At 32.5% G+C, this 22,500-nt stretch overlaps 2 protein-coding genes across 2 annotated transcripts in view; both read left to right on the top strand.

Moving 5' to 3' along the window:
- LOC145301484 (vitellogenin-like) overlaps positions 1-7,490 on the top strand; it is a 10,082-nt gene extending 2,592 nt beyond the window's left edge. The window contains exons 2-5 of the mRNA XM_080144578.1: positions 2,904-2,960; positions 5,968-6,128; positions 6,941-7,165; positions 7,281-7,490. Coding sequence (XP_080000704.1) covers positions 2,904-2,960; positions 5,968-6,128; positions 6,941-7,165; positions 7,281-7,475 — 638 coding nt within the window. The 3' untranslated portion in view covers positions 7,476-7,490. The remainder of the gene's footprint in view (positions 1-2,903; positions 2,961-5,967; positions 6,129-6,940; positions 7,166-7,280) is intronic.
- A 48-nt stretch (positions 7,491-7,538) lies between these two features.
- LOC145301468 (uncharacterized) overlaps positions 7,539-22,500 on the top strand; it is a 25,652-nt gene continuing 10,690 nt past the window's right edge. The window contains exons 1-14 of the mRNA XM_080144577.1: positions 7,539-7,728; positions 10,844-11,099; positions 11,756-11,921; positions 12,085-12,411; positions 13,215-13,742; positions 14,441-14,739; positions 14,834-15,001; positions 15,115-15,373; positions 15,512-15,647; positions 16,071-16,325; positions 16,498-16,752; positions 16,891-17,125; positions 17,293-17,506; positions 18,257-22,500. The exon at positions 18,257-22,500 is cut by the window's right edge and continues 1,075 nt beyond it. Of these exons, the coding sequence (XP_080000703.1) occupies positions 7,554-7,728; positions 10,844-11,099; positions 11,756-11,921; positions 12,085-12,411; positions 13,215-13,742; positions 14,441-14,739; positions 14,834-15,001; positions 15,115-15,373; positions 15,512-15,647; positions 16,071-16,325; positions 16,498-16,752; positions 16,891-17,125; positions 17,293-17,506; positions 18,257-22,500 (7,517 nt within the window). The 5' untranslated portion in view covers positions 7,539-7,553. The remainder of the gene's footprint in view (positions 7,729-10,843; positions 11,100-11,755; positions 11,922-12,084; positions 12,412-13,214; positions 13,743-14,440; positions 14,740-14,833; positions 15,002-15,114; positions 15,374-15,511; positions 15,648-16,070; positions 16,326-16,497; positions 16,753-16,890; positions 17,126-17,292; positions 17,507-18,256) is intronic.

Genomic DNA, 22,500 nt, shown 5'->3' with positions numbered 1-22,500 from the left:
TGGTTCATTAAAATTGTGGGGTCTGCGTTCGCGCCTGGTCCACAAAGTATGGAAATAAAAAATTTAAAAAGTGTTTTTGATATAGATGTACATAAGAATACTTTGATAAGTATGTTTTAACTTAAATAGGGATGGTATAATAAAATTGTGGGGTCTGCGTTCGTGCCTCGCCTCCATGGAATGGAAATAGGGACAAACTTTAATAAATACTTTTCATATCTATCTGCGTAAGTATACGTTGATAATTATGCTTCAGTTTGAAGAAATATGGTATAATAAAATTATTTCCGGATATTAGTTCAAATATCTACATCGGCAGATGTTGAGTTCTGTCGGACTTGATGGCAGTGGAGGGGGCGTCGCTCAGAGAATTCTTCGTTCATTAGACAAAGTCCAAAAGTGAAATCCATAAGCATGGATGGTACTCGACTGAGCTCCAATGTCTGGTTCCTCCTTGCAAGACATTCATTGCTATAACAACGAAAAACTTGCCGTTCTCTTTTCTTCGGCGTCAAGCAAAATTTCCCGAACCAAACTTCCTCACGAGGGCGTATCCTCTATGAAACGCATTACCGTAAGACTGCTTTCCTGCAGATTACAACGTGGTCGTCTTGAGATCAAATGTCAACAGATTTCTGTCATAAATCGTCTCTAGAACTAATCGAACTTGAGTAATTCCATTAATGATCCCCAATCCTTTCATACTAGTTTTCATCATTCAACTGGCAATCATTCTATCTCGGTGACTCTTATCCTCGAGTGGCTTTTGGCCTTGATAAATGACGAAAGTAAGTCATTTAATGAATATGCTTTTTTTTGTTTAGACATCCGCGTTCAAAGTTGAAATAAGAGTAACAATGTTCTCTGAAACAAAGTAAAAATATAAAGACATGAGGGAAAAGAGAGGGAGTGAGTGGGAGAAGGAGGGGGTAGAGAAAACTTCCAGGGTTGCATTTTAATTTATTATGCGTGAAATGGTAGGGGAGACGATACTCGCAAGCCTTTGTAGAGTAATTAGTCTAAGTAAAACCTGCAAACATCAAAAGTCAGATAGGTTCTTGACACGTGGCATACCGTGCACCTGTAAGAACCTTTAATTGCTTGACGGAGAGGATAAGCTCTTTTTTTCTTTTTTTTTACATGGAGGTCACCACTTATCAAGGCCAGGAGGCCACTCAGGGATAAGGGTTATTGCGTGTACAGTAATCAATGAGATGGTATTGTAGTAATCATTAGTATTGGAGATTTAATAGAGTGTCTTACTTAAGGAGTCTGTTTGTCAGGAATTTGTTTATGTTGGACTTGAAGACATCCAAGTTGTAGTCAGGTGGGAAACAGACAAACGGAAGAGAGTTCCACAGTCGTGCACTTCTGAGAAAGAAGCTCTGCTCATGGAATCTACGTTTGGATTTAGACACAGATAAAGAGTGGGGAAAATTATTGACAGTAGTTTCAGCCAGACTGGTGTTTCTCGTGAAAGATTGGCAAGGGGGGGGCGAGAGATTGGAGCTCAGACGAGCACTTGCCATGGAAATAACGATAAAACAAAAACAGGCTCGCAACATCTCTTCTGTGGGAGAGAGGCTGCAAGAAAGAGAAAAGAGCATCCCCCACTAAGCTACAAAGTCTATTTTGTATTCCGTCAAGACAGGATAAGCTGTTTTAGCAGCTCCTGCCCAGATGTGGCAGCAATACTCCATCTTTGGACGTACTTGGCTTAATCTTTCACAGCTTGTACCGATTTCCAGTCGACGTCAGTTAAACTTATTACTTTAAGGAATTCTGGGCCAAAATAAATGCGCTTGGTTGTTGCGTAACTCTTGCTTAACACGTTTCATTTTGAAAGCAATGGTTCACAGAACATAATCACATTAATACACTGGTTCTCGCTATGGAAGTTAAGCGGGGCTAAATTTTACCAGTACCGAATGAGTGACCAATTGTGAATACCAGGCGCTGTGTGTAGAAGATCGGAAAACTTTTCTTCCAATGTGCGTGTTTAAGTCGTTTTGTATGCAATGCAGAATCAAGGGAGAAAATACGCGAAAAGAAATATGAAAATCGCAAATGACAAAATAGATATGTCCACGCACCTCTATCAGAGGCTCTGTATGTTGGCATCGCTCCAGTTTGTTCTACAACGCTAAAGTTAGAAATAATAAATGCGTATATATTATAAGAACAAAGGAAGAGGAGGTCAATGCTTATTGAAGAGAATAGCTTCCAGATTCCAAATAAATAAATGACAAAACTTGGAAGCGGTGAGAGGCGGGGGTAAAAAGAGTGAGTTTAATTTTTATATATTGTTTTTAATTTTCTTATCATTTTGTTTAAGATAGACATGGGGTATCCTACCGGATGCCAGACATTCACCGTCTGACATTCATATATTCCAACCGAGAGAAGATTATTTTAAAGATTCTAACCGTTCCATTGAGTGCAATTGTTTAAATTTCTCTTGCACTTGGTTCATCGGGTATATTTGCCAGGTAATTTTTAAATTCTTTTTTATGAGTCCAATGATTTTAGATATGTCCACACCTCTCTATAAGAGACTCTGTATGTTATTATGGTTGCATTTTGTTCTGCAATGCTAACGTTAGAAATAGAAAAACGTATATTTAAGATCGGATCGAATGTATAATTTTATTAAGGTTTAGATTAAAATTAACGGAAACTCGTGCGATTAGATGCTTGAAACATCATTTCTCAGTTGCTAATAAAGAAATGAACATGAAAAAAATATATCTATAAAATGATGTCTTTAAATTCGATTCTATTCTCAAAATACACAATTAATAACGAAAATATTCTCATTAAAACATGGAGTGATAGGAAAGTAGTTTCTAATGACTGTGTATAAGTTTTCTTGTTATTATTTAGTCATTATTTTCGTTTTTCAGGTCCAGTCTACAAACTCGCGGCAACCGAAGAAAAATCGTGTGCATTAACATGCTCCGGTAAGAACAAACAATTTCTATTTAATCTTTTCAATACACACTTAGTATATATATACACACACACACACACACACACACACACACACACACACACACACACACACACACACACACACATATATATATATATATATATATATATATATATATATATATATATATATGGTCTATCTCAATAAAAACATCGTTTCCGAAACGATCGTACAATTTATTGATTTTGTTTGTTCTTCCTTGTGAAACCGATTTTTAATTTTTGATTTTAATTATAAATTATCAATCATCTTACTCAATATATATATATATATATATATATATATATATATATATATATATATATATATATATATATATATATATATCCCAATGGTATCCCAATGGGATTGGATCCTGCACCGTTTTGGTCCAATTTGTATTAACATAGACTCGAGTATATATATATGTCATCACTATTAAAAACAGATATATCTAAAACATATAACTTTCATGGGTGTAGGAGATTTATAGATGACCTTATATGCATAAACGATAATGATGAATTCGAAAAAAATAAACATCTTATATATCCAAACGAACTAAAATTGAATTGTGAACATAGAGCACAACAGGCTACATTTCTAGATTTAGATATAAAAATTGAGGATGGGATTTTTCTTTAAAATATTTGATAAAAGAAACGCATCCCCCTTTAAAATAGTACTATGCCCCATAAGGATAGCACCTGCCCTGTTTTTGTGTTTTATGGAACCATTATGTCAGAGTTTTTGGGAATAGCTCGCGTTACTCTAAAATTAACAGATTTTATACCACCAGTTTCTAGTTTAGTAATAAGGATGATAAAACAAGGTGGGGATAAAAATAAAATATTTAAACAGTTAAATAAAGCATTTGTTCGTTATCCTGATGCTTTTGAATCGTTTAAGATAAACTAGACTATATTAATAAAGGAAATCCAAAACTATATTAGCAATGTATAAAATGTATTTATAATTACATATAATACATTTATATTATAAAAAAAAATGTATATATATAAAAATATTTTTAACCTTTATATATCTAATTTTAAATAAGAATGTAAATATACTAAATACTAATCATAGTGGGGGTGATAAGTAGTTAAATGGATTAATCCTAATCTTATAAATACAAGACTGATAAATTAAAAAATTAAAAAATGTATCCATTTTAAATGTGGAAATTGATGAATCGCACAGGTAAGAAATTCATTTTTATAGTATGAAAAGGTTAGTAATTGAAATTAAGAATAGGAAATTGGATCAAATGTTTGTAACATGTCTTCTTCCTAAGATTAAGGGTGGTAGTGTTTGATCAACACTGCTGGGGAGCCATGATGTAATATACTGTTTTGTTTTTAAATCCCCGAAACAGTGTTTCATGGTAAACAACTGATGATCCCTTGAAAAATAAATTATTGGTATTATAGTAAATTCGAGAGCGAGTTGATGCAGTGATTGCAGGTGATTAAATGACTTACTGTCTAGATGGTTTTCTAACAAATGATAAAACATATTTTTTGAATAGTTTTAAAGGTTAAAAACTTCAAAGACTATATATATATATATATATATATATATATAATTAATCAATTAATTAATTAATATAATAATTATTAAATAGCCATAGACTGTAGTGTTTCATCCTTTCAGAAATCATCAGTGCAGGTTATCACGATTAACACCGGTAGATAGATTCGAACACGGCATCAGAAGCCATCTTTGGCTTCATTAGTAAGAACCTAATCCATCTCGATCGCATTAATTACTGCAGTTGTCCTATCTCTCTCCCTCAACATTTTCAATGTATTACCCTTTTCCTATCCCGCCCCGTTATTTCGCTCATAATCTAGTCATCGCTTGAAGTCGCATCTCTAATATGTTACCCAGCATCTTCTTTTGATGGAACATTAGGCTTCGAAATGCCTATGTATTAAGAGTTTACGTATCACATAATCCAATTTATGTAATCTTCCTACTGAATCAACGATTAAATCTATATACATTAGTATATATTTTTATATTATCGTACTTTTATTCTTTATCTTATATATATATATATATATATATATATATATATATTTAAATATGTTTGAATAAAAAATCAATACGAAAAATATATAAATGTTTATATCTATTTCCTGTGTGTTGACGTGTAGGAATACAAAAAATGTTTTGAAAACAAAACAAGAATGTTTCCTTCAAAAGCACATAATTTTCGACCGATCCTTCGATCTTCCTCAATGTGAATGATAGAGAACATGAGTGTATGGGAAGAGTTAGCAGCAGGAGGGTGCACAGGTATAGCCATTTTTGACTTGGAATGGTCAGCAACTTGTGTGGTCTCCCTTCAAAACTAAGTCTTTCATAAAACTTTGAGTTGGACACCCACGCACGCCACGAACATCCTCGCATATATGAACGTACATGTATATACACCCGCGCACTACCAAATATGCTTCTTCACGTACCCATACATACACAGGATACGCACACACACGTTTATAGACGTGTGTACATGCTTTTTGTATATAAAGTTTGTGCTTTCTATTGGTATGTTAGAAGATATGAATATCATATATATATATATGATGATTGCAACGTCTTGTCACACGAGTGCCACTCCCTCAAACATTTAAAATCCATGAGCCCAAATTCCTGAGGGAGTATCTATACACAGATGATGTTACAGAGTCTTAGCTTTGTACGACAGCTAAGTCTTTACTTTTGTGTTCTTGTTAATTATTTGTGCAGACACAACAATTATATATATATGTATATATATATACCCCCCCACACACACACATATATATATATATATATATATATATATATATGGTCATCTCAAATGATTTTTTCATTAAGAAAACAGTTCGAATCTTTACTAGCTAGCACAGAAGAGACACTTGAAAGGAATTGTGATTAAATATACACTAAAGCTCTTGCAAAAAAAAGATTACAAACCTACAACGTTGATTGATTTTACTTTTCAGAAAACAACAAATTCAATTACCAAACTGGAACCGTCTACGAATTCTCTTACGATGCAAAAACTCTAACCAAAATGAATGGTGCCTCTGAAGACTCTGCCATGATCAACATGAACGCCAAGGTTGAGATTGAACCCGTGACCAAATGTGATCTTGTCATGAGGGTGAGTTAAACAGTACCAGTAGAACTTTAGATTGATTTCGAGAAGAGCCACTGTCGATCGATTTGTCACGTTGTGTTTCATCTGTCACGCTTAAGTTTCAAATAATTTTATCGTTGAACGTAGATATTAAACTTAAGAATTGATCCTTTTTAAAATTTACTTCACATTCAAATACTACACCTTATTGTAGATTTAAGCGATGACTGGATATCATTTTCTCTTTGTTCACACATGTTTATTTAGATTTACACCTATGAAAACGGTAATTATAAATGAAATTTTGAAATATTAACAAGGGTTTTATTTAAGAAAGCAAACATTTCCCGCGCTGAAATATTCTATTCCTGTCTAATGAACATTTATAATTTTACTTACAGAGAAAAAATTAACCGTATTCATTTTTCTTTACGATACACGCAAAATTTTAGTTCAACCAGTTAATTTTATCACTGTAATTTTTAATTATCTGCTGCTTAAATCGCCAATGGCTTATTTTTTCCAGATCACGGATGCTTCTCTTCTAGATTCTGATTTCTCTTTTTTGCTCTCTCTCTCTCTCTCTCTCTCTCTCTCTCTCTCTCTCTCTCTACATTTTTTGTCTTTATTCTTTCTCTCATGCATTCACTTACACACCTGCATACACACATATTTTTATTTATAACTTCTAAGTCAGTCTTTCTGAATAGTATCATCTAAAATCATGTATTTTACTCTCTCTGATCTTTAATCCTCATTTTGTTCAACTAGTTCACTATACTTTATGTAATTTTTAATTAACTGCTGCTTAAATCTCTAATGGCTTTTTTTTTCAGATCACGGATGCTTCTCTTCGAGATTCTGAAGACGATCAGAACTCTCAAGCTTTCAAAGAAGCCATGATGAAGCAACCATTAAAGTTCTCATTCCAAGATGGTCGAATTGATCACGTCTGTGCAATGGATGGCGAGTCAACCTGGACTCTAAACATCAAAAGAGGTATCCTCTCTGCTTTCCAAAACTCCATGGATAACTTTGATCGAGATCAGAATTTGACAGAGGTTAGTTTCGTTCATTCTATATTTACTGATTGCCATCAAAAGAACATATTTTTCCCCGAAGAAAATTATTTTTTGTTTAAATGTAAACATATTGTTCAATGTTTGTTCATTTCAGACTGACGTTGTTGGCACTTGTCTTTCTGAATACAAAGTTATCAGCAATGGCCGTAAAAGCGAGAGAATACAGAAAACGAAAAATCTGCTCGGATGCAGCGACCGTGAAGGTTACCGAATGGCCATCCAATCCATCGGGTACAACGTGCCTTCAGTAAGTATTTACCTTTTTGATATTTCACTAAATTCCAATTAATTCAACCAATTATCAAATCAATAATAAATATGATTTGTTGTCTGTTCTCTTTTCCAGTTTGTCAAATCTCTTCCATTGATGAAGAGTGAATACAAATGTACACAGACACTCGGCTCGAACATCCTTCAGAGTTCAACATGTTCAGAGGAACACGTGTTCAGACCATTCTCTTCTGGAAAGAACGGTGCCATGACAACCAGTGAACAGACTTTGACTTTTGTCGATAAGAAAGGGGCTGGACGTCCGTTCAATGGTCAGTGTCTTTTCTTTTCGTAAGACTTTTAATACGTTAGACGATTTTAATACACATTTAAAGGATATCATGCTTTAGAATTGGCTACCTATTCAGAATATGACCCAATTTCCGGCAATTTCATGTCGGCATATTCCGTATTGGTTACGTAAGAGTGGTTACGTAAAAGACTGACTAGAAAAATATTAAACGATTAATTCAAATCGGGTGATATAATCTCGTTGATACCCCGGTTCCGGTAGATCACCGAACTTAAGTAACGTTGTGCCTGGACAGTACTAAAATGGGTGACCATTTGGGAATTTCGATGTCCTGCATGTATTCTCCGCTTATCTAGGCATTGCTTCCAGTTGTCTAACGCTTCTTGCTACTGGACTCAGGTAGCGCCAATTCAGAAGGATGATTGGAGATTGCGCAACCCTTGCCTCACAATTAATCACCCAATCACCCTTATTGGATGTATCTATTGTCTTTTGAGATTGAACGGACGTAAAACACTAAAAATAACACTACAAACATAAATTTACTGTAAATTTAATTCTATGAAAATAAGTTGTTTTTTATTTCAAAGAAAGTATATCCTTCGATAGAGTGAATTCTAAATATTAATTAATACTAAATTATACTAATTAATACTAATTAATACTAATTAATACTAAATTATAGTTTTCTGGAGGTTTAATCTTCAATCTTCAGCATGGGCGAGACTAAGAATCAGATTATATATTAAGACTTTTACCAAAGCATGACTGGCAGAGCGAGAGCAAGTTACCTCCTCGAGATTAAAAGATTTAGTTTAAAATTTTATACAGATTCCGACTTTAACAAGACGCATCTGAAGAAGGTCGGAGAATATATCGGTCAAAACGTTGTTCAAATAACCTCCAAAATTAGAAAAAAACTTTGAATAATCCAAATTATACACACCTAAAAGAATATAAAATAAATATTATCACGAAAAGGAGAGAAATAGAAAATTAAATCAACCAAGCAGGTTCAAGTTCTCGTTTGGCCATCTTGTTTTGAAGTCAAATTAAGTTCTTTTTTCTTCTCAAATATTGGTAACATATCGGGACAAGCAGGTATGTTGCAATAATAATCATAATAAAAGTTTGGTAAGCCTCTTTAAACGCTTCTAAAATAATGGAAACATTTTAAGATGTTTTAACGTTTTCTCTAATATTTCAACTAAATTGTGTGAAAAAAAAAAACAAAAAAAAAACAAGTAACTTTACCAGATAAGCAAGTTGAAAGTCGCCAGACGTTCTGAGATTTTTAATCGTTAAGCTGTCTTTAGGTTTTGATTTCGATTTCAGCTCGGGTATTTTTTTTTTTTTACTTACAATAAGTGAACTACTTAGAAAAAAATTAATCCTCGCATGCACATGTCCCAGTTTTGTACGAATTAAGATATAATATTTATACGTATTTTACAACCGGGCAATGCCAGGCGTCTGCTAGTTGTTAATATTTATCTACAGCAGCAATTATCACTTTTGAAGAATAGAAGCATAAAAAGCAAATAATAATAATAATAATAATAATAATAATAATAATAATAATATTAATAATAATAATAATAATAATAATAATAATAATAAAAATAATAATAATAATAATAATAAAAATAATAATAATAATAATAATAATAATAATAATAATAATAATAAAATGAAAATAAAAACATCTATAATCAAAGCAAACAAATATATATTACCTATAATGAAAGTGTATACTCGTACAAGATGATTTAAGCCAGACAATAGATTACTATGTGACGCGAAAAACTAATCTCTTTTCCATTCACCAAGGAATAAAAGCTACATATTATGATATTTTAGAAAACTAATATATGACATTATATATTGGAAAATAAACATTATTTAGAGTATTATGGTTGGAGACTTGACCTCATTTTGAATATGTTATGATTCCGTTTCTAAAATATGACATATGGCCGAGTGGTCCTAGACGTTATATCAAAGTTTACAGTTACCCGAAGGTGCTGAGTTCAATCCTGAACGAAGGCAGTGAAAAGTAAGATTCAAAACAGAGAATCAGAAACACAGTACCCCCGTAATAATAATAGAGGGTTGGGTTCGAGACTCCTAACAAGCGGTTCCCCAGTTCGATACAAAACACCTGATGAAGACCGTAGGACAAAACGGCCGAAACGTTGTGACTATAACAACCAAGATGAGGAAGTCAGTCCGACAGTCTCAATATATATATATATATATATATATATATATATATTATTAAATTACCAAACAATTCAACCTTATGGGAAGCATTAAATTTTAAAAAATATATACAATTTATAAACTGTAAAGAATTAGTTTCGTAACAGATTACAGAAAATAAATAAACTAATAATAATAATTTAAAATTCAATTTTTTAGAACATTTTAATTTACACGCCGAATAAAACCTGTCTGGCTTTACATTATGAACCGAGATAGGTGCTTAAACAAACACACGATGCTGAGTCTTCTTTGATTTTTTTCCAACATTATATTGTCATGTCTGTTTTCTTTCTAAGCAAACAATACCTATTCTTCTGAAGAATATTGCACGAGAAGAGTTGGTATTGACAAAATAATAACCGATTGTTTCTACATGACGAAATGGATCTGTAAAAAGAAATTCTTTGCTTAGATAGGAAAATATGCATGACAATATAATGCTGCAATATGAACAAAGATGGCTGCTAAAACAAACATAAAATGTTGAGTTTTCTATAGAACTTTTTTCTTCTAAAGAATATATGCACAAAAAGATGGTATTGACATAGTAATAATCGTTTGTTTGTGCATGATGAAACGGATCTCTAAAACATGTACCGAAATTTTAACATACTGAAGGAGCTATTTTGTATGAAAAATAAACATTTGGATCTTTTGGAATATACTGTTATTCTTTTATATATGATCTGTTGTTATATTTAACATATATTGAGCTTCTAAGCAAAAAGAATTGGTTTACACATGAGTGAAGTATAATTGAAAAAACATATTTTAGCAGTAAAACAGAAACATGAATGTATGTATATGTATGTATGTATGTATGTATGTATGTATATATGTATGTACATTTTTACGATGACTCTTTTCAGATCAATTTCGTGAAAGAAGTACATTGTTATTCCATCACCAACATGACACACCAAGTAAACAAGAGAAAGAGGACAAAATTGAGTCTAAATTGCAAGAACTCTGCAAGAAAGCAACTGAAGATATTCGCCCTGAAGTTCCCGAAATGGTTAACCAACTGATTGAACACATGCGTCAAGTCGACCGAGATGTTCTTTCAAGAATTTATAAGAAAATCAACCAAAAATCGATCTGTGCAAACAAAGCTGATCGCATCAAGTAAGTAGGCGGCATTCTTAATTCACTCCCATCTTAAATCGACGATATACGTTAAAATACATTTTTTGCTGATGTAAGTTTTTCACTGATGATTTACTGATGAAAGGATTAGATGTTTTAATCCAATTAAAGCTGATTAGATGGCATTACCGTTGATCTAAGAAAAAGCAGCAAAGTTGTAAGTTTTGGAAGATTCGTTTTAATATAAAATTTGCATAATTCTTGAAACTATGATTGTTAAGTTGACTACATACTTCAAATACCTTTAAAATGATAACTCATAAAAGAAATCAATTTTTAAATCAAATTTAAGATAAGTTTTACATATGAGTTTTAAGATTTGTTTAAATATAGAATGTATAATTTTTTGAAAAACAAAGAATTATTTATTATTTTTTTGAAAAAAAAAAACCAAGAATTTTTTATAAAATTTTTGAAAAAATAATTATTTATAAAATTTTTGAAAAAAATTAATCTGTAAAAGTTTTGAAGGAAACGTCTTATTTTTGATTATCAGAATATCCCGTAGCAAAGTTAGAAACATTTAAAGATTTGTCTTCAGATAGAATTTGTATAATTCTTGAAAATATTTTGTTATTTAAGATTCATTATTTTTATATTGTATCGAAATACAAATATCTTATATCATTTTACAGACAATATTTCCACGATGCAATTCCAATGGTAGGAACCGAAGCTTCGGTTGGTATGATCCAAGACCTCATCTCAAGGAAACACGTCACCGGCAGTGAAGCTGAAATGTGGCTGTTGTCTTTATCCTTTGTTCATCATCCTTCAAAAGAAATGGTTGCAGCTATCATGGTAAGACAATTATGCACAGAACAATCTAATAATTATTTTAAAATAAAATATAGCAAATGAAAATTTATTACGTTTAACTTGTTTGTGCATCATTTAAAATTGAATTTGTATCAATCAGTTTAAAATAATTTCGTTCTTTTTGTGTTTTTTTCTTTTATTGTAGCCTTTATTAGATGAACACGATGTCTCTGGAAACATTCTCCTCGCCGTATCATCTTTGGCAAGCAGTTATTGCAATGAACGACCTGAATGTGGAAAAGATTCTGAAATTTCTACTCTCATCAGAAAACTGATGCATCTCACACACGATTGCAACGATCAGAATGTTGATGCCAGAAAAATCGTTTTTGCTCTTCGAGCACTTGGCAACATTGGTCATTCCCATGAAGCCGTGTCTCATTTGAGTCGTTGTTTCACTCGTCAAGATGTCAGTGATGAAATAAGAATTGCAGCTATGGATGCTTTCCGTAGAATTCCATGTGATGCTGTGGTAAGTGAATATTATTTTTTGTTTCATAGACATTTAAAAAAGAAGAAAAACAGCAATTAAGAATGCCTAAATTATATTTGAAATATAACATTCATAAAACTGCCAATGCCACTGATTTTATAAGGATATTTGATAACTTAAATTCATCGAACATTAATGTTATTATTTTTCCTTTTTCATTTGCAAATTTCAATCATGTTCGGCAAAGATAAAAACAGAAACAACAATTTTCCCCTAGAAAACAACCAAACTAAACGCCATGAATTACTTCCATGGCAAGTGCTCATCTGAGCTCCAATTCCTGGTTCCCCCTCGCCGATCTTTCACGAAAAACATCCGTCTAGCTGAAACTACTGTCAGAAATTTCCCCCACTCTTTATATGTGCCAAAACCAAAACGTAGATTCCATGAACAAAGCTTCTTCCTTTGAAGTGCACGCCTGTGGAACTCTGTTCTGTCTGCCTGTTTCCCATCTGACTACAACTTGGATGTCTTCAAGTCCAACATAAACAAATTCCTGATGAACTGCCTCCTTAAGTAAGACACTTTATCAAATCTCAACACTAACGTACTGTACACGCAATAACCCTTATCCACGAGTGGCTTCCGGGCCTTCATAAGTGGTGACCACCTTGTAAAAAAAATTGGAATTCAATAACCTTTGTTATAAAACAAAACATATTTTCCTGCTTTCTTTTTTAAATTTGATAATCCAACGCGAATGACAGCCGTTACATTTTGTTGAAGTAAAACTATTATTATGAGAATCTGACAATGTGTCATTATTTCCATTTTTCTTGCAGCGAACCGATTTGATGGGAGTATTCCGTGATGAATCTGAAGATTCTGAATTACGTATTAATGCCTACATTGGTCTTATGAAATGTCCAAGCAAAGATATTCTATCCGAAGTGCGCCAAGTGTTAGAAAAGGAAAAGTCCAATCAAGTTGGATCTTTTGTCTGGTCTCATCTGACAAACTTGATGGAAACTTCAGATCCACATATGCAGGATATCCGCAACATTGTCCAAGATGAAGAACTTAAGAAAGAATTCAACCTTGACCAAAGGAAATTCTCCAGGAATTACGAAGGATCATTCTTCTTTGATTCAATCAACACTGGTGCTAAAGTCGATAGCAATGTCATCTTTTCGCAGAAATCTTTCATTCCAAGATCGGCTAACTTAAACCTTACCATTGATTTATTTGGTCATGCCATCAACTTCCTAGAATTTGGCGGTAGAGTCCAAGGTGTGGAGAAAATTCTGGAAAACTTTTTTGGGCCGGGTGGAACTAACACGCCTGCTTTGAAGTCGCGAATCCCAATAAACGTAAGTAGAACAAAACTCTACTAAATCCGATCGAATCAGGTTCTATGATTTAGAAATGTTATTCAAATAATAACTTGTTTTTTTTATTCGTAGTCAAAGCTGAAAACAAAACTTTTTAATGACTTATATTAACTTTTGTTTATTTTTTATTCTTCACAAACAATTGCACACTTCATATATAATATAATCCCACTAAATGTAAGGAAAACAAAACTCTACTAAATCCGATAAAAACAAGTTTTATAATTTGGAAATGTTATTCAAATAAAATCTTATTTATTAACAACAAAAGGCGAAAACAAAACGTCTTAATTTACTTTAATTTTAATTATTAAAAAACAATTGTTATTTATTGACAGTTAAGATCAAAAACAAAGCCTTATTATTATTTATCTTTACTTTCATTTAATTTTATTTCTTCAAAAACAATTGTACTTCATAGATGTAAGAATTCAAAGTTTCTTGATATCAAAGATCAAATTTGATAAAAGAGTAAGAAATACTTATTTATTGCTCATTAGTTGAAATTAAAAACTTTGTAAGATGTTAATTGAAATAAAACGCAAATTTAAGTTTACGTAATATGTGTAAAGATAATGACAAAATGATAAGCTTTTATGTAGATGTAAGAATTCAAAGTTCCCTGAGATTTTGACAAAATGACAAGCTTTAATATTCAATTGTTTTTTTGTTTCCAGTTTGATAAACATATGGAATCGTTCCGTTCATCTGCTTTCCTCCGCGTATTTGGAAACGAGCTTCGTTATTGGGATGAGAAATCTTTGAGTGAATTGCAGTCTTCTCTTCAGAAACTGATGCGTATGCAAAGTTTGTCATTCAGCAAAACTATGGTGCTTCTCGATAGCCGCATGATTATTCCCACCTGTGTTGGTTTGCCACTCAACCTCACTATGTCTTCAACTGGAAGTATTTCTATTGATGCTAAGGCATCTCTTCAAACAGGAAAATTCCAAATGAATGTCGAATTTAAACCAAGGTAAATTCCTAAGACCATTCCCTTTTCTAATTAACTGTAGAGTAATAAATATTTGATGGAATATTCATTCGTATTGTACGTTTGATTTTTACAGTGCTTCAGTCCAAGTAAAAGGTGAAATGTCTGTGGATGCCCATGTGTCTCGTGCTGGCCTAAAAATGGTAACAGTTGCCCACACAAGCACTGGAGCCAGATTGGATATTGCTAACAACAAATTTGACTTGCAAATTCCTGAGAAAAAGATGGAAATTTTCAACCTAAAGTAAGTAAATTCTAAAAAGATTTCTGTATCAATTTTGTCTTGCATCAACTTTCACTTTTTATAAAATAAATAATTTATTCGGTTTAATCATAAATCTTTCTTTTAATTTGCAGGACTGATTTTTACATCATCCATCGTAATGCTGAGAGGAAGCAGAAAATGATTGTTGATAATGTGAAGAAACACGAGATTTGCACAGGCAAATTGATGAAGCAAGTGACAGGTCTGACTTTCTGCCAAATCATCAAGTTTCCAAATGCTTCCCTTCACAACGAGGCTCCATTCTTTCCATTCACTGGTCCAGTTGTCTACGATCTTTATATGATGAACGAAGACGCTCCCAATGGATATCAAATTGAAGGATTCACCAAAGTAAGACAAGTTCCTAATGAAATTTCTTTTTATAAAAATTATTTCGAAAACTTTCATTTTTCTCTAGATTTCTGTCTTTACTTGTCTTCTATTACAAAAAAAATAACATAATTTTTTTCTCTGTTTTAATCTTTTAAGCAATCACCCTACTCTTTCTACATGGATACTCCAAATTCAAAAGTATCCAGAAGAATTGCTATTGATACTGTTATGAAAAACAAAAATGAAGCACACATCACCTTTAAAGCTCCATGGAAAAACATCAAAATTGAAGGTTAGTCAATTTCTTGTGTGATCCTTTCTGTGTCTATTTCTATATGTACCCCTTCTCTCTTTTTCTCTTTCTCCCTTTTAGTTCTGGAGACAAAACCAATTTATTTAGTTCTTATGAAAATATATGAAACCCAAATTCTTGATAGAATATAGTGGAATTTTTTCAATTTTTAAATCATTTAAATCCTTCTCGAAGCATTTCTGTTAAATATTATTAAATTTCATGATGATTTCCAAAATTCATGGGCGAAATGTTTTCATTAAAAAACTTGATGAAATACGAATAAAGATTCACTTTATACCATTTTAATGTGTATTAATTCTTTCGAAATATCATTGGAGTAAATAAAAAATTCTGTATCTAAGTGAAGATTTCTTTTTCAATTGTAATTGTTTTAATTTATTAAAATTTCTTTTAAAACAGGTACAGTCATTAACATGAACAATATTAAGAAACTTACAGGAGAAGTGTCTATCAATGGTCGTACACCATATTCTTTGGAGGCTGAGATTGGCATGAAAAACACAAAAGGTCTGTGGAGTTTCACACCGAAATTTGGAATAAACATTCTACAGAAAAAGATGAAGTACGAAGGAAAAATCGAAATTAACCCGATGAAAACCTTGTTGATCGATATGTCTGCCATGGGATTTATTGCTAGTGATATCAACTTGAAAGGTAAGAAAACGATACTATTTTGAGTTCAATTTCTTTATTTCTAATTTTTTCAGAGAAATACAGATTTCCATTCATTTTATTGATTTATGTTATATTTTTATATTCTTTGTAAACAATAAACAATTTATATTCAAAACGTCATCTTGTGTATTATTTATTTTACACAATTTAGTGTCTGGTGAAATTGTTCCAAAAGAAATTGGCTTCACCTCTCAACTGAGAATCGGAAAGAAAGAATATTATTTGGGTAGCCGTTTGGGCAGAATGGTATCAAAAACTGGATTCAAATACACACCATCTTTGAAGATTTCAATGCTAAATAAAGACATTGTGGAATTCACCAGTGAGATTGTCTACCAATCCAATAAGAAAATAAGTTTTGATTTCAAACTTAACAAAATCCTTCCAAAGACAATTGCTATGAACGGTAAGTGTCAAAATAATAAGTATGAATAAATATTAATTTAAATATCATTAAATGATAAATTCAAATGAATTTTTATTGTTTTTAAAAATTATTTACTGCTAAGACATTATAAAATCTGTATTATAAAATCCATTTCAGCCATCGTCCTCATGAACGCTGGAAAAACGAAGACAAAACATATCCTGAGAGTTTTATTCAAATCGCCTCGTGGCAACTTCCGGATCATTGGAGACGTAGACAAAAAGAAAGCTGGAATAACGAGTCGTATTATTGGGAGCTACAATTTTGGAGCGAAATATTCTGATCGTCTTACATTGTCATGCAAAATCCGTGATCTTAGTGTCAAAAAGTCTGTGCGTTATATGGGAAATATGTAAGTATCATTATCGTTAAGTATGTAATTATAAGTACTTGTTTTCCAACGATCTTATTAAATTTCTTTTGTAATATTTGCTTTGTGTTAAAAGTCAGCCTAATAAAAAAAAATGCTTGAAGTAAAAACAGTAAATCTTCAATATATTCATTACATTGTTTTTGCAGTGGTTTGATAAGCAAGAAACAAGTCTTCTTGAACTTTAATCTGAAGGGTCAGTTGGCCAAGGCTGCGAACCATTTGGAAACGAAATTTGATCTTCATTATGGAAATCCAAAAATCAAGACAAACAACCTTAAATTCGCTTGTGTGCTCAACAGAGCTTTGAAACCATTTAGTCACACTTACGACTACGCCATGGCCATCCAACACCCAGGACAGGTAATATTACAATCTCTATTGTGTAACTTTTATAAAACACTTTAAGAAAGCCACAATCAAACATATTTTATATTCTTTTCATAGAACTTTCTGCAAAATATAAATACTGTTCTTTTATTAAGCTTTCAATTTGATAGGATTGTGCTTTGCTTAATGGATACCGTCGTAATCTATGCAATTCACTATGCCGGATACGAATCCTATTAGATCTAGGGTAATTATTTACATACTTATGCTATTGTGATATTTTGTCTACGCCATGTTTTTTTCGACTGAGGGTAAAAATAGCAGCTTATGTTTAATTAATTGTATATAATAAATCATTAGTCATAGACATTATCATGCCACAGCAAATATGCCATTCAACACCCAGGTCAAGTAATAATAGGACCATGTCTTCGTTAGGCGATTTTTATAAACCTTATTTATAAAATTATAAATTTTTATAAACCTTATTTATAAAATTATATGCTTTAAAATTGTATTATAATTCAACAAAATGTATACTTGTAAAATTTTACGAAAAATACAAACAGAAAATGAAAATAAATACGAATAAATGTTTAATTTGTTATAAAATCGATGAACCAAAGTTTTGCATTCAATTAGTTGAAAAGATGCATTCATAGTTTATAATGCAACGTTTTCACTTTTTTTACAGAAACTGAACTACAAAATGGAGGCTTTATATATTTGATGATTTTAAACACTATAATTATGCTTTTATGACTGTGTTTTTCTTCTTTTCAGAATCTGGATTACAAAATGGAGGCTAAGCATGTGCAATCTGCGAAATGGCCATTCAAGAAATTTGAAAATAACGTCATGATCCAACTTGCCCCTGGAAAAGTTGTTCAAACAAAATTATCTTATAACATCGCTAAAGTAAAAGGCTTACCAACTTATGAAAGTGAGGTTGCTCTTTCTTATCCTGGCCGAGACATGAAAATGGCAAATAAATTGATGCAAGTCAATAAGAATACATATGAAAACCATTTTAATGTGCAATGGCAAAAAGGAAGGGAGGCAACTGTGCAAAGTACGTACACCAAAACTGGCAAAGATATTCATAATATTGAAAATATGTTGAGACTGCCTAACAAGAAAGAAGCTAAAGCCTCTGCCATGCTACAAGTGACCCGTGGGGCTTATAAAGCCAAACTGCACTTTTCTGCCGATAAAGAAATGATAACTCGTCAACAAATTAACTACATGGCCGAAGGTGGTGTTACTTATACTTTCAATGCTAAACAAATGTCCAGTGATGCCAATGCTGAATTGATGTGGGCACCAAACAAGAAAATAGCAGCTAATGTCAATTTTGATTACATGAAAAAAAATTCTTTTAGTAGTCAACTTGCTTTCTCGACACCATTTGATGCAATGAAGACCTTTGATGGCAAAGTCAAATATATCTGGGCCAATGGTAAATATACATCCATGATGTCTATGTCTTGGAACAACGAAAATCAGCTGAAGCAAGAATTTTCCTTCGTTTATCCTGACTTTCACCTTTCATATGATGCATTTGCTCTTCTCAGTGGCAAGAAATCAGAAGTTAGTCTTTCAATGAAGTATTCAGATATGTCTTTAAATGGTAATCTCAAAGCTAGTCATAATAAAAATACAATTATTAATGTCATCCTTAAGTACACATCACCGAAATCTGGCAATGATGGTGAGCTTGGATTAGATTTTGATATTCTTGATTATAATGGCAAAATGAAAACCACTTTCAAATATGATAAACAAAGGGGAAAGGTCATGTCTAGTGGGGAGGGTAAATTTAACCTTCCACTGCAGCAACTCCGTCAAATCGGTGGTTCTTATAACTTGAAACATAACAGCGATGTTTCATCCTTTGATATGAGTTTTTCCAGCTCATTAAGGAACTACAGAAACGGAAAAATGTCGTTTGAAATGAACAGAAACTTGCCCAAGATGCTCAAGACTACTATGGATCTGACACTTAATGGTAATCCAATGTTCAAGCTGAATACCAATTATGAAAGACAAAGAGATGATATCGATATGAAAGTTGAAATTACACCAGCCAATGGTAAAAAGATAACAGCTTCAGGAAATGTCAACTTTTCTGGTGACAGAAAAACAGCTAATGTTGAAATGAAATCCAGTTTTCTGCAGTTCTCTGCTGACGGTGCTTTCGAATATCAAGGCACTCGATCTGCTGAGACTGAGCTGAAACTGACACTCAACGGTAAGAACTTAATGATGAGGTCTAATTACAAGAAAGAAGGAACAACATACAAGGCAACTGGAACTTTGGGATTGCCAGATGGAAGATCATTGAAAATGGAAGGAAGTCTTGACTTGGAAAATATTGCTGCATCTTTGAAGACAATGACGCCAGATTTCCCTCAGCTGACCCAAATTGACATGGCTTTCTCTTTTAATGGTGATAAACGAATGTTTAGAAGTACAGCTTCTTTGAAAGTGATGCCTTATATCGACACGACTCAAGTAGAAATGAAATTCAACAAAAAACAATTTAGCATTGAAATGAAGTCAAAGTTTGAAAGCATGAAGCAAGCAAAGATAACAGTTACATATGACGGTGATTGGGTTCGATCTCAAAAAGTGAAATCCATCTTTCAATTAGATAATGAACAAATGTTCGAATTCGATATGGATTACAACTTTAATAGCATTCAGGATTTTTCTGTCAGTATGGAGGCACTTACATCTCACAGACGTTATAAAGAATTCCAATTTGATTTGAAGAACAAAGGTGCTATGAGGAATATGCAATCTAATTTGAAATTGAAACTGTCCAATGTTATCATGTTTGATGCAATGTTTCAGAATTCAAGAAGAGCCAGCAAACTATCACTTGATGGCCAAGTTTTGGATTTTGATGAATGGAAGAGCACATTTGAATTAAAAGGTGATCTCAATTTCATGACAGTAAGCAGCATCACAAGCATTGGTAAGCAAGAAGTTAACAAGATCGAATTCAGTCTTAAACAATATGGACGTATGATTAACGTCAAGGTAAACGGTCCAAATGCTGTCAACTTTGAGTTTAATATGAATCTTGATACAGAAACCATCATTTTCAACATGGCATCAACATTCACTATGAATGGCCGAGAAAAATATACGATTTCAGCATTGTACGAACATTTGTCTAAACTAGAAATCAAAACATCTATTCCATCATACAACGACGAATTGTTGGTAACTTTTTCAGGACCTTTGAAAGCTTTCAATATGCACACAAAATTCAGTCACAATGCTCAAGTTTACGAACTTATGCTTTCCAACAAAGAATATTATCGTCAGATGAAAGCAACTTTGAACACTCCATACTTCCAAGATACAGCATTGTTCAAGTTTGAAGGCGACCTCAGTAACATGAATATTTTGGCCAAAGTCATGCATAACAATGAGAGATTCCAACTGACTTTTTCTAACAGCGGTTATTATCAACAAATTGATGCAAAATTGGACACTCCTTACTTTCAACCAATTCTTAAATTTTCTTTACTTGGAAATGCAAGAAAGTTTAACTTTGAATTTACGATGCAATTTGACAAACACACTTATGAAATGAAAGCATCCAATGAAGATTACTTCCAAAAAATGAACTTCCTTCTAAACACACCATTTTTGAACATGGACTTCCAATTCGAAGGTGACTTGGACAACACCAAAGGAACATTCACTATCCTGTATGGTAATAGAAAATACGAATTAACATTTTCCAACAAGGACTTTTTCCAAGTTTGCTCTCTCACCTTAACTATTCCAAAGCATGTAATAAAAGTCAATGGTAACCTAAATCTTAAGATGAAAGCAACAAGTGGTGACTTTACTATTATGTACAACAAGAAAAAGGTGTCTTTATCAGCAAATTACAAAGATCTCGGTCGTAAGAGGATCATCAAAGCCGATTTGAACACACCTTATTTTAAGGATTCTCTCTCAGCTACTGTGTCGGGAAAACCCAAGAAGTTCAACGCTGAAGTGAAAGTAATTCATGAAGGTGACACATATGAACTGACAATTTCGAATAAGAATTTTTACGAGATGATCGATTTAAATATCTATGCTCCAGGAATTGAAGCGAAATTGGATTTTGAAGGAGAGTTGAAAAAGTTCAAATCTTTTGTTAGCGTCAAGATTATGAATGACATGTACAGTTTCGGATTATCCAATGATAATTACATCAGAAATATCCAGATGGAAATGACCAGTCCACAAACTGGAAAGGTCATGTTTGGCTACGATCTTCAAGGTAATCTCAATAATTTTAAGCTGACTTCTCAATTTTCTTACAAGAAAAACATGTATGAAATCAACATAGTGAGAGATATCAAAACAGGAGAACATCGAATGACAATTTCCGGTCCACAAATCAATATCAATGGTCACTTCAATGGCGATCTTAAAAGCTTTTCTTTCAATGCCAATATTGTTCTCAAAAATGAAAAATATGAAATAATGGCTTCCACGAAAAACTATTTCCGTGAAATCTCTGCCAAAATGGCTACTCCACAATTTGGAGAACAAAGTTTATCAGTAAAAATCAACGGAGAACTGAGCGATTTTAACGGATTCATTGAAATCAAGAACAACAATGACGTGTATAGAAGTGACTTCTCATTGGCCAATAACGAATTACGTCTTTCTTTACCAAAATTGCTGCAGAAGCTGCAGATGAAATTGAACGGCAACTGGAAAAACTTTGATTTTGTCATGCAACTAATCGACTATAACGGTGAAAGAATTGAAATTAATGCCAGCAACAAGAACTTTAAAGAACTAAAAGCACACGCAACCATTCCTCAATTGAAGGATATTGATTTGTTGGTTAAAACAAGTGGTAACCTAAGAAACGGTGAAGCGATGATGAAAATTTCTTATGGAGAAAACATGTTTGAAAACGAAATTGAAATTAGTTTCGATGGTAGACAAGCAAGTTTCAAACTTGAACCTCATTACAATATTTTTGGTCGATCTGGAAAATCAAA

This window comes from Euprymna scolopes, chromosome 2 (genome assembly GCF_053919585.1).
Source record: "Euprymna scolopes isolate OS-2025 chromosome 2, ASM5391958v1, whole genome shotgun sequence".
Lineage (NCBI taxonomy): Eukaryota > Metazoa > Mollusca > Cephalopoda > Sepiida > Sepiolidae > Euprymna > Euprymna scolopes.
Note: the sequence above shows the minus strand (reverse complement) of the source record. Positions and strands in the feature narration are given on the sequence as shown.